The sequence below is a fragment of the Nicotiana tomentosiformis genome, chromosome 7 (genome assembly GCF_000390325.3).
Source record: "Nicotiana tomentosiformis chromosome 7, ASM39032v3, whole genome shotgun sequence".
NCBI classification, from domain to species: Eukaryota; Viridiplantae; Streptophyta; class Magnoliopsida; order Solanales; family Solanaceae; genus Nicotiana; species Nicotiana tomentosiformis.
This window is the reverse complement of record NC_090818.1, coordinates 51,111,226-51,126,978: the sequence shown is the minus strand read 5'-3', so window position 1 is coordinate 51,126,978 and position 15,753 is coordinate 51,111,226. Positions and strand designations below refer to the sequence as shown.

The window sequence follows — 15,753 nt, the reverse complement described above, 5'->3', positions numbered from 1 at the left end:
TAAACAAGAAGAATCTACATCAAGTGTCAATAATACGTCATCGTTAGCATCTTCGCTTATGACAAGAATTGTGTCAAATGCGAAATTTACGGTAGAAATTTTTGACGGGTCAGGACATTTTGGGATGTGGCAAGGCGAGGTTCTAGATGTTCTTTTTCAACAAGGGCTAGATCTTGTCATTGAAGAAAAGAAGCCAGATGTTATTGGAGAAGAAGATTGAAAAATTATCAATCGTGTTGCTTGCGGTACCATTCGATCCTACCTTGCTAGAGAGCAGAAATATCCATACACAAAGAAAACTTCTGCAAGTAAATTATGGAAAGCACTGGAGGATAAATTTTTGAAGAAAAACAGTCAAAATAAATTGTACATGAAGAAGAGACTGTTTCGCTTCACCTATGTTCCTGGTACCACAATGAATGAACATATCACCAGTTTCAATAAGTTGGTCACAGATTTGCAAAATATGGATGCAACTTTTGATGATGGTGACTTGGCCTTGATGTTGTTGGGGTCACTTCCTAATGAGTACGAGCACCTTGAAACTACTCTACTCCATGGAAATGACGAAATTTCTCTCAGAGAAGTTTATTCGGCTTTGTACAGCTATGAACAAAGAAAGGGAGAAAAATAGAAGGGCGGAGAAGGAGAAGCACTAATTATGAGGGGTCGTCCTCAAAATCAAACGAGGACTAAGAAGGGAAGATCCAAGTCGAGATCTAGACCCAGCAAAGATGAATGTGCCTTTTGTCGAGAAAAGGAGCACTGGAAGAAAGACTGTCCGAAGTTGAAGAATAAGGCCAGACATAATAATGGAAAGGCCATTATGGATTCAAATGTAGCTGATTGTGATGATTCAGACTTCTCATTAGTTACATCAGAGTTATCAACATCATCAGACATATGGTTGATGGACTCGGCTTGTAGCTATCATATGTGTCCCAACAAGGACTGATTCGTGAATTTTCAAGAAGGAGAATATGGAGTCATCCACACAGCGGATAACAACCCTCTTACCTCATATGGCATTGGTTCAATAAGATTAAAGAGCCATGATGGAATGATCAGAACATTAACAGATGTTCGATATGTACCGGGTTTGAAGAAGAATCTCATCTCTGTGGGAGCCCTAGAATTAAAAGGGTTCAAAACCATTGCAGAAAATGGAGTGACGAGAATATGCTCCGGTGCACTAGTGGTAATGAAGGCCAATCGAAAGAACAATAACATGTACTGCTATCGTGGTAGCACAGTTATTGGGACAACAACAGTGACATCCAGTGATGACAAAGAGGCAGAAGCAACCAGGCTATGGCACATGCGCTTGGGACATGCTGGAGGGAAATCCTTGAAAGCTCTATCTAATCAAGGATTGTTAAAAGGCGTAAAGACTTGCAACTTGGAGTTTTGCGAGCATTGTGTCAAAGGGAAACAGACAAGGGTTAAATTTGGTACAGCGATCCATAATACTAAAGGCATTTTGGATTATGTACACTCTGATGTTTGGGGTGCTTCCAAAACACCTTCATTGGGTGGGAAGCACTATTTTATAACCTTTGTTGATGATTTTTCCCGAAGAGTGTGGGTGTATACAATGAAGAGGAAAGATGAAGTGTTGGGAATTTTTCTCAAATGGAAAACGATGGTGGAGAATCAAACAGGCAGGAGGATCAAGTGTATTCGCACAGACAATGGAGGTGAATACAAAAATGATCATTTCAATAAGGTTTGTGAAAATGATGGCATCGTCCGACACTTCACTGTCAGGCATACACCACAACAGAATGGAGTGGCAGAACGTATGAACCGGACTTTACTGGAGAAGGTACGGTGTATGTTGTCCAATGCTGGCTTGGACAAAGAATTTTGGGCTGAGGCAATTACATATGCATGCCACCTCATTAATCGTCTACCATCTGCTGCTATTGATGGCAAGACACCATTTGAAAAATGGTATGGAAAACCTGCTGTAGATTATGACTCTTTGCACGTGTTTGGCTCAATTGCATACTATCATGTGAAAGAGTCAAAATTGGATCCGAGAGCAAAGAAGGCTATATTTATGGGGATTACTTCTGGAGTCAAAGGATACCGCTTATGGTGTCCAGAGACAAGGAATATTATATTCAGCAGAGATGTTACCTTTGATGAATCTGCCATAACAGATAAGGTGACAGTTGAAGATGTCAAACAAACTGGTGGTGCATCAAAGCAGGTGGAGTTTGAGGGAAAATTTATTTTTTCTACACAAGAAGCAGAGGAGGAAACTCATGAAGATTACCCTCTGGAAGAAGACCCAGTAGAAAGGGAGATTCCAACTCAGGAACCTCGACAACAACTTGAATCAATAGCAACCAGCAGGCCAAAAAGAACAATAACGAAACCTGTTCGTCTCATAGAGACGGTTGCTTGTGCAACCTCAATTGTAGCTGATGGTATTCCTACCACTTATAAAGACGCAATCCAAAGTTCAAAAGAAGATAAGTGGAGGATTGCCATGAATGAAGAAATGCAGTCCCTTCATCAGAATCATACATGGAAATTGGCCAATCTCCCGAAGAGAAAGAAAGCAATTGGGTGCAAATGGATATTTGCAAAGAAAGAAGGATTTCCTAACCAAGAAGATGTTCGCTACAAAGTAAGATTGGTGGCCAAAGAATATGCTCAAAAGGAGGGAATTGATTACAATGAAGTATTTTCTCCAGTTGTAAAACATTCCTCCATTAGAATTATGTTGGCTTTGGTAGCACAGTTAGATTTGGAACTAGTTCAGATGGATGTAAAAACTGCGTTTTTACATGGAAACTTGGAGGAGGAAATCTACATGACTCAGCCAGAAGGATTCAAAGTTGATGGGAAAAAAAAAATGGTATGCAAACTTGAAAAATCATTGTACGGATTGAAACAATCTTCTAGACAATGGTACAAGCAATTTGACAAGTTTATGTTGCGGCAAGGGTACAAGAGAAGCAAATACGATCATTGTGTGTATTTGCGCAAATTTAATGATGGTTTCTTTGTATATCTTCTCCTATATGTTGATGATATGTTGATAACTTCCAAGAATTCGGAAGAAATTGATAAGTTGAAGATTCAACTGAAGGAGGAGTTCGAGATAAAGGATCTGGGTGAGGCAAAGAAAATTCTTGGCATGGAGATAATAAGAGATAGACGTTCAAAGAAACTCTGTTTATCTCAGAAAGAATATTTGAAGAGAGTACTACAGCGTTTTGGCATAGATAAGAAGACTAAGCCAATTAGTACGCCACTTGCTCCCCATTTTAAGCTAAGTACTACTATGTCGCCAAAGGATGAAACTGAACAGGAGTATATGTCAAGGGTACCATACGCAAATGCTGTTGGTAGCTTGATGTATGCAATGGTTTGTACGAGACCTGACATTTCACAAGCCGTTGGAGTTATTAGCAGATATATGCATAATCCAGGAAAGGAGCATTGGCAAACTGTGAAATGGATTCTACGATATATTCATAGTACTGTAGATGTTGGGTTAGTTTTTGAGCAGGAAGGCAATCGGTCTGTAGTTGGATATTGTGACTCAGATTTTGCGGGTGATCTGGACAAACGAAGGTCAACTACTGGTTATGTGTTTACTTTTGCAAAGGCACCAGTTAGTTGGAAGTCTACTTTGCAGTCAACAGTTGCTTTGTCTACAACAGAGGCAGAGTACATGGCTATTACAGAGGCTGTGAAGGAGGCAATTTGGCTTCAGGGGTTGCTAAAGGAGCTTGGTATTGAACAAAATAATATTACAATTTTTTTGTGATAGTCAAAGTGCTATTCAATTAGCGAAGAACCAAGTTTATCATGCAAGGACGAAGCACATTGATGTTCGGTATCATTTCGTACGAGAAATCATAGAAGAAGGTGGAGTCACGGTGAAGAAAATTCATACTACGGAGAACCCTGCTGATATGCTGACAAAAGTGGTGACTGCGGTCAAGTTTCAACATTGTTTGGATTTGATCAACATTGTTGAACACTAAAGATTGAAGATGAAGACACAACCAAAATTTGTTATTGAGAGAAAATTGAAGATGTGAAATTTTGTCAAGGTGGAGATTTGTTGAAATTGTCAAAAGTCCCACATCGGTGGATGACAATTTTGAATGGGAATTTCACCCTATAAAAGGAGGCCTAATGTTTAGGATTTAAACACACCTCTCATTTGCCTTTTATCTTCTTAAGGCATTTGTATCTTCTCTCTTTAGTATTATTTCACTTGTAATTTTGGAGTGGAATAAAATATTGATTGTGTCCGAGGAAGTAGGCAAAATTGGCCGAACCTCGTAAATTCTGGTGTTCTTTTATTGTTGTCTTATTGTCTTGTTTATTATTTAGTGGTTGTCATAATTTTTGGCATAGTAGTTGTGACTCATTCACACTATATACATTTGGCTTCCACAACAAATACCTTTAGAGAACAATGAATAATGTGGAACAATGTCATTTTTTATAAGAATAACTGGCTTATTCTTTTTCTACATGGATTCATGTAATAAATTCTAATCCCATGCAAACGGGAGAAGATTAAATAAGGAAGCATATTATTGTCAAAAAAGGAATAGGCTAGCAAAAAAAGTAGGCGGTGAGGAGTAGAGTCCAAAAATCCAAATCTGCCATATTGTTGTCCAACAAGCAAGAAGAAGTATGCAACGAGGAGAAAGTCCAAACAAACAATTTGACCCAAAGTCGGCTATGTAGCGTTGGTGTATGCGTAGTTTAAATGGAAACAAAAACCAGCCTCGGGTGATTTACAATTATATCCTTAAATTATACAAACATTTAAGGTTATAAAAGTCGACCAATATTTCGAGGTTATTTTAGTCGTTCAACATTTAGCATATACAATTATGTCATGTACACATCCTCTTCTAGCTCACCATTAAGGAAAGTTGTTTTCACATCCATTTGCCATATTTCATTGTCAGAACCTTGTGTCGCCTCTTCATAGATTTTAGGGTCATCATCATTATGATCAACCTCATTTGATACATCATCTTGTACCATTAGATTTAATTTAGTTGGTACATGACATTCTCATGTAGACCTTCTATGAGGTTCTTGTACAACTTGCTCACCTTGTGTTGGATTTGGTTGTTGTTCAATTTGATTTTGGAACTGGTTGATTAACCTGTTCTTGAATTACATTTAGTTCTTGAACTTCAATCCTTGAAGACGACAACTTCCTTGTCAACTTCAAAACATCCAATAAAGGTTCTTCAACTTGTGTCTCATGATCTTGATTATATAATTATTTCTTCTTGTCATGACAAAGCTGACAAGGAAATAATAAAATAATAAATGTTGAGTAAAATTTAGATAATCAAAAGCTTAGGTATTTTTAGGTCAAATGTGGCTCACTTGGGTCTAGTGAAATGATTCGCTTACAACGATTTCTACTATAAAATGAAAGGAATCTAGCTATAATTGCTTAATATGAGTATCTATAGAATCTTCTTTGAATTCTAACTTACATGACATACATAAACATGCCATTTCATTTTAAAATATTGCTGGTAGAGAATCTCTCAACTTCCAATATAACCAAAACAGATACATGTGACTCAACAAACAACAACAACAACCCAATATAATTTCACTAGTGGGGTCTGAGGAGGGCAGTGTGTACGCGTGTACGCATACCTTACCTCTACCCTGGGGTAGAGAGGTTGTTTCCGATAGGCCCTCGGCTCCCTCCATCCAAGAACTCCCCACCTTGCTCTTGGGGTGACTCGAACTCACAACCTCTTGGTTGGAAGTGGAGGGTGCTTACCACTAGAGCAACCCACTCTTGTCTTATACATGTGACTCATCCAAATGAAATGAAACTCTTTGATGATCCTCTATGACTAAAAGATCGTGTTTGGTTATCATTTTCACAAACATGTCCAAATTATTTCAAAAACTTCTTTTACATTATATGTAAAAGCATCAGAATCTTAAAGGCATATAAAGTTTAACTGAGGGCTTCAAAAAGTAAAAGACATGACAAGCAACTTACCGGAATGAAATTCCATCATATATTTTGGTTCTTTAGAGCTTAGACTTAAGGTTTTCCCTGAAATAAAGCGGCAAGAATCAAGAAGGAGATAAGAAACCCGATAATAACAATAAGTAATCCCTGAGGAACAAAAATAGATATTACAAAATAATAAGACAAAAGGAAAGAGCTACCAAAGCAATTCAAGAACCTCACTTTGATAATTTAGATGCAATTAAAGAGCCGTCAAAGTGTTAAGGAGAAATCAATTCGATAAACCCCTCTCATCCTTGTAAATTTTTGGGAACAGATGAAAAAACACACACAAACAAAAACTTTGAAAATAAATGTAATTCAATGGCTCCCAAAGAAAAAGAAAATCATAATCAAACCCCAAAAGACAATTGCAAGATAAAAATCTCATACATACAAAAGCAAATACATAGATATTCCAAATGGAAATAAGGGAAATAGAAATAGGCACATGATTTTTAAGCTGACAGGGCAAGAATGACAAAAGGGCATCGTTAGGGAGAAACTTTCATTCAAGAACTATAAAAATCATATAATTAATAAATGGGAAGATTGGAGGAGCATTTATTTGTGGAAAGAGATGAAAGAGCCGATGTTTCTAGAGCTACTGTCAGTGTGTAGGAATGAAAACCTGGAGTGAGCAAGCAGTGGACACCTAAAATATTTTATTTCCTGATCTCCTATCAAAAGATCATATAACTAAAATAAATTTTATAGCGAACTACAAAATCAAATCTCTTGAATAATTATTGTCCAACGGAGCAACTCAATGGTTAGATTAAAATTAGAATCATAGTGTCACAAGTCTGTTTCTCATTGACCTCTTGGACTACTGTTTGATTTATCTTTATGCTTCATTGTTAGCGATGTGACGGGAAAAAAAAATACATTGAAAACCATCCATTATTTTGTATTCATCTCATCAGCCAAATACCCTAACCAGCATATCATGCTTCTCATGTTGTTGGTTTAATTTAATTAATTTATTAAATCAGTTTTGAGCTTGGTTCAAAACTTTAGATGTGAAGTTTTTAAATCAAAATCGACTTGGTGAGTTTTAAATCTATTATAAAAGCTTGTTAGAAGCTGAATCCAAAATCTGAGTGCATTTGGATATGGTTTGACAGGAGCTTGATCGAAATTTTTTGAGGCCTAATATGTGGAGAAGATGCACGGGGTTTCTTGACCTCATCTCTTATTGCTCAAATTGTTTGTTGGATCTTATTCGTATCATTGTACATAAGTTGTGGGTAAAATTCGAGTGCATTTTAATTTGTGAAGTTTTGGTTAAGTTAGATTGAACAAATTAGAGTTGACTCCGTGAAGCAGACAACCTGAGCTTCCTTGAATTAATCGCTGGGCTTTGTTCGAATTTTGGTTGAGAGTCTTTGGTTACAAATTGAGATTGATCGGAGAAGCTTAGATTGAGTTCGGATTAAAATTTTGAAGCAATGGTTCCAAGAATTTGCTGCCTTCGAAGAACGTGTAACTTTGGCCATTATTGAATATCCGCATACTTAACAAATTCATAACTTTTACTCAAATCACTTGAGACCCATTTGGCCATAGATTTTGCCAAATAAACTTGAGTTTTATTTGACAAACACATATTTGACCATAGATTTTGCCTACATTTAGGCCAAATTTCAAATCCCAAAACCCGCTCAATAGCTAGTTTTGGGCCAAAATATCACTATTATATTTTTTAAAAATTGTCCCAAACTTTTGTATTTTATACAAGAGCCCACCATTTATTATTTTGTAACGATGTTGTTTCGTCTTCTCGGTCATCTGATAGTGTATCATGTAGTTCATTATAAAAATGATAATTTTGTATCAAATTTATTTATGTTCAGGACTATGGTTTGCGATAATATAATAAATGTTATTGATAATGGTACTGTTGGGTATTTGTGATAGTTTTTAAAACTTGTGGATATAAGTCATGCTTCATGTTTTTCCAAATCAAACTTCACCCAAAACAGATGCCCAAACACATTTTCATCTTCAAACCAAACTTCACCCAAATCAAATTTTTCAGAATAAATTTGGGAATTTATGGCCAAATGCTAGCTTAGAATGTCCTTTAATTTGTAACTTTAGCCATCACAATGGTACCAAAAAGAGAGAACACGTTGATCATCATCATCAGAGTAGGTGGCAAGTAATTGATGTACACAATTGAATCTAACCCAAAGAAAGAGAGAGTATGGGTTATGAGTTTTGTTGAGCATGGGTAACGGTTTGGGCCATAAATTAACAGATTGGGCCACGTGTATATTTGATTCATTAATTATATACATACAATACATAAATTATGCATATATTATACCTCCACCGGCTATTTTTAGTTTAAGTTATTGGATGAGCGGCTATTTGGGTTAATTCTTCATAATCCTATGGGTACAAATCTCCCTCCAAATCAAGGCAGATTTAGCCCATCAAATATTGGGCCTTAGGCTACGGCCCAGAACTAAAGGCATCTAAAGCCCATACAAAATCCTACTGTTGAAACTAAAGAATGAGTGAGAGGATAGTTTTGTCATTCAATCTTTCAATTTGAACATTTAAACCCCCGTCGAGCAACGGTCATCTCTCACCATATAGACGTATACATCTCTAACGTCTCTCTAATTCCAATCTCACATTCAAATCTTCGTCTCCAATTTCCTCCACCACCACCACCACCAACTTATTCTTCTTCTTCTTCTTCCTCAACCCCTCTTTTCTTCATTCAAAGATGTCAGAGAACAGATTCTTAGGCAACATTTCAGCCTCATCAATCCGGAACCTCCTCCCGAAATCAGTTTCAACTAAGAAAAAATTGAATTCAAGCCGCTTTAAACATAAAATGAACAGTGAAAATGTTGCTCCTATAGATCCCAACATTCAGATCACCGATCCCCCTCTTCTACCTACAAGTTCTATCCTCAAAAAACCCGTGGTTGATACTGATTATACATCGGAAGATCTCACCAGAACTGAAGCCCTGGAACGAACTCTAGAAGCTCCTGACTCACCAGTCAAGGTAATTTAATAATCCCTTGCAGATTTCATTCATATTTCGCATGAGGGTTTTTATTTTAAAATCAGTAGGTTATATGGACTGTGTTACTTTTTTGACAATAGATTCGAACTGTGTATATATAACTCGAGCAAAAGGTTTAAGTTATATATATATACTGACAGTTGTAATGATTTTTTTATACTGCCAATGGATTTTAACCTGTGACAGTAGGTTAGTTACCATTTTTAACAGATTATCAATCAATGCATGCATATATCTGTAATTACCTAATAGGCGTAAAAAAAATTACACTAGAACTGTTTATTGTGTTTTTGGTTATAATGATCTTCACATATTCTGTTTGCTGGGTGTTTGACAGGTAGTTGTAAGGATTAGACCTGCCAATGGTAATGAGAGTGGAAGCCAAGCGGTTCGCAAAGTTTCTGATACTTCAGTATACGTTGCTGATCGAAAGTTTAACTTTGACATGGTTTTTGATTCCAATTCAACTCAGGTTCGGAAATTAAGTCCCAAGTTTCTGCCTTTTCAAATTATTTGGGATTAGATGGTGCACGGTTCTTTGCGTTTACACAACCCTTTTCATTTTTAGTTATTTTTGATATTCGTAATTAAAGAGGGGACTTAGTTAAGAGTTGAACAATGGAAGTAACTATCGGCTGCACTAGCTAATCTGAATTAGTTTAGTTTTTACACTTAATATGCTAATTAAATGACATTGGTCCGAATAGATTGTAAAATATATAGCGAATTCATATAGCCATCCCTACTAGTTTGGGATAGAGGTGCAGTTGTTTGAATTAAGGAGGGATCTGATTTGGCTGAATTTTGATTTACAAGGTTCCGATAATTAGGGGATTTTTAGTTTTAAGCTGGTTTTTCTTATGACAACAGGAAGACATATTTCAATCAGTTGGTGCCCCTTTAGTTAAGGATGCATTGGCAGGTTACAATACTTCTCTCTTAGCTTATGGACAGGTTGGTCTTACTTGTTATGTTTCATTTTTATGGCCTATTTGTGTCAAAATAAACTGTATCTGATGCCTGAAGTGATTCTTTTGGTCATAGACTGGAAGTGGCAAGACATATACGATGTGGGGACCTCCTAGTTCCATGGTTGAAGTTCCATCACCTATTGGTCTTCAAGGCATTGTTCCGCGCATTTTCCAGACGTTGTTTTCTAGTATTCAGAGAGTAAGTTCTTTATCCAATCATGAATCAGAACTAAAGACTGTCAAGACATCTCTGATATTTAGATAATTTCCCTGATTGATCAGGAGCAAGAGAACTCTGAAGGTAAACAGATAAATTACCAGTGTCGTTGCTCATTCCTAGAGGTATGTTTTTTCTGTCTTTTACCCAAGTCCACGTCTCTTGCATATGGTATCACGTAAAAACATGTCAAACTTGTACCTTTACAGATATATGAAGAACATATTGGGGATCTACTCGATCCTACACAGCGAAACTTAAAGGTTAGTTACCTATTCTAACTTGGAAAAGAATTCTGTTCTGGTCTTTATTTACTTTCTGAAGATAGAGCGCTGAAGATTTGGCTGTTCCAGATAATGGACGATCCAAGGGTTGGATTCTATGTTGAAAACTTGACTGAAGAATACGTGTCTACCTATGAGGACGTCACCCAGATATTGATTAAGGTGGCATTACAGCACTGAGTGCTTTTCCTCCTCTGCACTACTTTTTTTTTGTTTTGAAAAATCTTGTTGCTCTGTCAATGCAACAAACTGAGATTGCATCTGCTTGATGATCTTTCTTTTACAGTTTTTCAGTTCTTTTTGTTTCTTATTCTTTTGCATATGAATTGTAGGGCCTTTCAAGCAGAAAAGTTGGATCGACGAACATAAACTCGAAGAGTTCAAGGTCCCACATTGTTTTTACCTGCATCATTGAATCCTGGTGCAAGGTATTTTTCAACAAAGAAAACCGATTTCTTGTGCATTATCATTGTCAGGAAAGAATGTTATACATTAGTCTCCTTATTTAACCAGCGTGCTTACTAAGTCATCGATACTTAACTTGTCGTCCTGCAACAAGCTCAATTCTGCAATTCATATTACCTTCTAGTTTCTAAAATTCCTTTAATCTTTCAAGTTGCCTAATCTAAAAATATTGCTTCAGGAGTCCTCATCAAAGTGTTTTGGTAGTTCAAAGATGAGCAGAATGAACCTTGTTGATCTTGCTGGATTTGAAAGATTTATACCTGATGATGCTAGTAAACTGTTTGTTAAGGAAGGGAAGCACGTAAAGAAGTCCACATCACAGCTCGGGTATGGCTCATAAATGCATTTGAGTGATTGTTCGCTGTTGATTTAAATGTCATCTTGTGTTTGATGTCACTTGCACTCAAACATCTTTTTCCTAAATTTCTTCTTTTCAAATATTACAAGCAAAGTGCTTCTGCTCTTCATCTTCACATATTGCCAAAATTATGCATAGAGGTTTGAGATGTTTGCAGTTTGAAAGCACTTTGATGCCTTTGTGCTCATTGATGTAGTTATATTGATAGAAGAAAGGAAAGTAGCTGGGTTTGTGCATTGAAATAAAATGTTGAAAGCTGTAAATGGATGACATTTTTTAAATCTGATCAATTGCTGTCATCATAAGTATACCTCAAAAAATGTGCCTTTGTGCTCATTGATGTAGTTATATTGATAGAAGAAAGGAAAGTAGCTGGGTTTGTGCATTGAAATAAAATGTTGAAAGCTGTAAATGGATGACATTTTTTAAATCTGATCAATTGCTGTCATCATAAGTATACCTCAAAAAATGTGCAACCCAAAGCAAAAATTGTGCAGTAGATTGTGTATGGAGGGAGTTAATGTTCTGATCTCAAATTAGCTCATATATGTCAAAGAAGCCTTCTCAGATTAAAGTTTGTGGTGCCAACAGAAATTTTATGTTCAGGAAAAAGTAAAATTTAGTTCCAGCTATTTAGGCATGGTACTTAGTTAATTGTTTCTAAAACTGGTGCAGGCGTTTGGTAAATGTCCTTTCTGAAAGGAGCCAGTCCGGGAAATTTGATGATGTTTCCTATAGCAGTTCCGCTTTGACTCATTTAATGAGAGAATCGCTTGGAGGGAATGCCAAACTCGCAGTGATATGTGCTGTCACCCCCGAAAACAAGTACCTCCTCGTTTGATTCATTCAGTGTTTATTTATGAAGATATATTGCACAGATCATCTTAATTTAGCTGGGAAAAGCATTCTGTTACCGATGGCATGCATGAATATCATATCTTATCTGACGCTTAGCATTGTAAAATTATTTGGTACACAAGTGAAATTGGATGAGGTCATATGACCAACTGCATATGAAATATTAGTTTTTTTAATTTTCTTTATGTCACTGATTTGGGGAACATTTATGTAGGCATAATAGTGAAACAATAAGCACTCTCAGATTTGGAAAACGGGTGAAACTCATGCCAAATGAGCCATTGGTAAATGAAATATCAGAAGATGATGTTAATGGCCTGAGTGATCAGATTCGCCAACTGAAGGTACTCCACTTGTCTCAAGGGGGCAAACTGTGCTTCCAATTCATAGAGAAAGTGAACCTTATCTGACAAATACTTTTATCACTTACAGGAAGAGCTAATAAGAGCACGGTCAAGCACAAGCATTTCAGTTGGAAGCAATGGCTACTTCAGAGGACCAAATGTACGTGAAAGCTTGAATCAGTTGAGAGTGAGCCTTAACCGTTCACTGATCTTACCTAGCATAGATAATGATCGTGAAGAAGAGATTCACATCAATGAGGATGATATAAAAGAACTACAACTCCAGATTGATAACTTACGTGGTTCACATGGAGATAACTCAAAAGAAACACTTGAGAAGAAAGACTCCCTAAAATATTCTTCTGGAGAAAGTGAACACTATCTCAGCTGCTCAGAAGAGAGTGGAAATGAAGAAATTAACTCAGAAGAAACACTAGAGGAGACCCAAAATAATGCTGATCAAGAGATGGAAATAATGCAACCTGAGTACTGTAATAGCATCTCAATCAGCCCACGTCGCGGTTCTGCTGTTCTTCAGGGCCCTGTGTTATCTGAGTCGCCAAAGTTCCGAAGTACCCAGAGGAAAAGCTTAATTGTCTCCAGTGAAGATGATATCCAATGTTCTTCCAAAAGTCCAGAGTTGTCTCCCCAACCACAAGGTGACCTCGTCCAGTCTTCTTTGAGGTCCAGCAGAATATTTCCTGGGCCAACTGAGTCCTTGGCTGCCAGTCTGCATAGAGGTCTGGAGATCATTGACTATCACCAGAGGAACTCCGCATCAAATAGATCCTTAGTTTCCTTCTCTTTTGAACATTTGGCAGTTAAACCAAGCCCATTATCAAATGATAAGGCCAACTCTTCTGTTCAAACATCATCGGCAGAGGGACTAACTTCTCGTTTGTTAGCTACTTCATTTGTGTGTGCAAAGTGCAACAGGAAAGCAACTTCCTCTAGTGATGTTCAGGGTAGCCTTCGGACATCATGGATGGTCCCTGTGGAAGGGGCAAGTTCCGATCAAGTGCCTGAAGTATGTAAATGAGTAGCTTGCCTCTTTCTTTTTTGGCTCATTGTGACTGTTAAATTAAAATGTTATTTTTTCTTTGGCAGGACCCAGAGAAAGTTCTGTTCCAAGCTCTAGAGAGAGAGAAGCAGCTTGAAAGCGTATGCAAGGATCAAGCAGACACAATTGAGCAGCTAAACCAACGAGTAAGAGTTCTTTCACTCGAGTAATATTTTATTTTAATGTGATAACACTTAACTTGATATTTGACATCCATTGCGAATTTTGTCCTTGCAGCTAGTCCAGTGTAAATGCACAATAGAACCAAGTTCCCTGATTGAATGTGGTAAGGTCGTTGAATTCAAGGACTATGAGAAGCAGGCTTCAATAATTTATCAGAATGGGAGTCAATCACTAAACAACCCAAAGGTTAGTGCTGCTTTTGCTTTCTTTTGTTGAAGTGGAGCTTTTTCCCGTATTATCTTAATACCTACTTGTGATATGTTTACAGCTTCTGAAATGGGATGATGAGGAAAGTCCTGATCCTGAAGCTGTAAAAGAGAAGTATGAAATTAAAGAAATTCAGGGCGATGTGGATCATTGTGGTGGGAAAAGATTGTTTGATATGGCTGAGAGAGAAACACTACTAAAAGAAATTGAAGGTTTAAGGTCCCAATTGCAGTCACATAATGGAGCTTCTACAAATAAATCAATTGAAAGAACCAGATCCTCCTTATTGGCACAATCAATGCAGCTGAGAAAAAGTGGTGCATATCCTAAAAGTTCTGGTGAAGAACTTGAGAAGGAAAGAGAAAGATGGACCGAAATGGAGAGTGAGTGGATTTGTTTAACTGATGAACTGAGAATTGATCTCGAGGCTCACCGCCGGCGTGCAGAAAAGGTGGCAATGGAACTGATGTTGGAGAAGAAGTGTACAGAAGAGTTGGATGATGCCCTCAAAAGATCCGTCCTTGGGCAAGCCAGAATGATTGAGCATTATGCGGAATTACAGGATAAGTATAACGACTTAGCTGAGAAGCATAAGTTGATCTTGCAGGGGATACAAGATGTGAAAATGGCTGCAGCAAAAGCAGGAAGAAAAGGTCATGGTGCTCGTTTTGCCAAGTCTCTCGCTGCGGAGCTCTCAGCTTTGAGAGTGGAAAGGGAGAGGGAGAGGGAAATGCTGAAAAAGGAGAATAGAAGTCTTAGAGCTCAACTTAAAGACACTGCTGAAGCTGTTCACGCTGCTGGAGAACTTCTTGTTAGGTTGAGAGAAGCAGAGGAAACAGCTTCAGTTGCTGAGGTAATTTTGTGTTTAAACATGTCTGGAGATGTAGTCATTTTGATCAAATATTCCCTTTTTTTTTTTACAGGAAAACTTTACAAAATCAAAGGAAGAGAATGAGAAATTAAAGAAGCAAATAGAGAAGCTGAAGAGAAAACATAAGATGGAGATGATAACAATGAAACAGTATCTTGCTGAGAGCCGATTGCCAGAAGCAGCATTGAGGCCGCCATTGTACAGGGAGGACTCAGATGTAGCAAACAGTGAAACCGTCCAACATCATGAATATGATGATGATCAAGCATGGAGAGCAGAATTTGGTGCCATTTACCAGGAACGCATATGACCTTGGAGACCAGGCAAAAATAGGCAAGACCCTGCTCGGGACTTTGCTGACAAAATGTGCTCTCCTCTTATCATTTCCTTTTATCTTTTATCTTTTGTTACTATTTAGGCTGAATACAGCATTCTTATTGATCTTCATCATTCTTTTACAAGACAAGATTGACCAGATTTGACATTTGTTGAGCTGTTTTCTTCAGCTTGTTTATAATAATGCTTGATGTTTCATTTTTACTGTCTGACGATTGTGCCTTCTAACAATTCACTTGACAGATCTTTTGCATTGTGCTAATGTTAAACTCCATGCTTTTCCTATCAATCAATAATCATTACTCAACTATTCTCAATCTCAGACTAATCGGGGCCGATCATACGAATTTGTTATATCCATCCTGCTTAATTTTCATACAAGCATGAACACTTTTAGATTACTAAAATGTCCTTCAAAAACTGAATGACCAAATTACCCTCTACCTAAAATTAAAATGACCTCACATTAAATGATGTTTTATGCTTAATGTTGTGTTTATAAATAATTCATAA

General features: G+C 37.2%; 1 protein-coding gene across 1 annotated transcript; it reads left to right on the top strand.

Moving 5' to 3' along the window:
- The first annotated feature begins 8,636 nt into the window (after window positions 1–8,636).
- LOC104094117 (kinesin-like protein KIN-12F) lies at window positions 8,637–15,452 on the top strand. Its single transcript, XM_009599981.4, has 16 exons — window positions 8,637–9,065; window positions 9,424–9,558; window positions 9,957–10,040; window positions 10,131–10,256; window positions 10,340–10,399; window positions 10,484–10,537; window positions 10,628–10,720; window positions 10,891–10,986; window positions 11,202–11,350; window positions 12,057–12,206; window positions 12,454–12,583; window positions 12,672–13,610; window positions 13,691–13,789; window positions 13,881–14,012; window positions 14,095–14,886; window positions 14,957–15,452. The coding sequence occupies exons 1-16, from the start codon at window positions 8,778–8,780 to the stop codon at window positions 15,212–15,214; spliced, it is 3,585 nt and encodes a 1,194-aa protein (XP_009598276.2). The 5' UTR covers window positions 8,637–8,777; the 3' UTR covers window positions 15,215–15,452.
- The last annotated feature ends 301 nt before the right edge of the window (window positions 15,453–15,753 follow it).

Bases quoted from the DNA above. Each gene is read 5' to 3' on its own strand.
- LOC104094117 (XM_009599981.4), top strand. From the start codon at position 8,778: ATGTCAGAGAACAGATTCTTAGGCAACATTTCAGCCTCATCAATCCGG. The intron at 10,041-10,130 runs GTTGGTCTTACT...TTTTGGTCATAG, and splicing joins CTCTCTTAGCTTATGGACAG to ACTGGAAGTGGCAAGACATA. The intron at 13,611-13,690 runs GTATGTAAATGA...TTTCTTTGGCAG, and splicing joins GTTCCGATCAAGTGCCTGAA to GACCCAGAGAAAGTTCTGTT.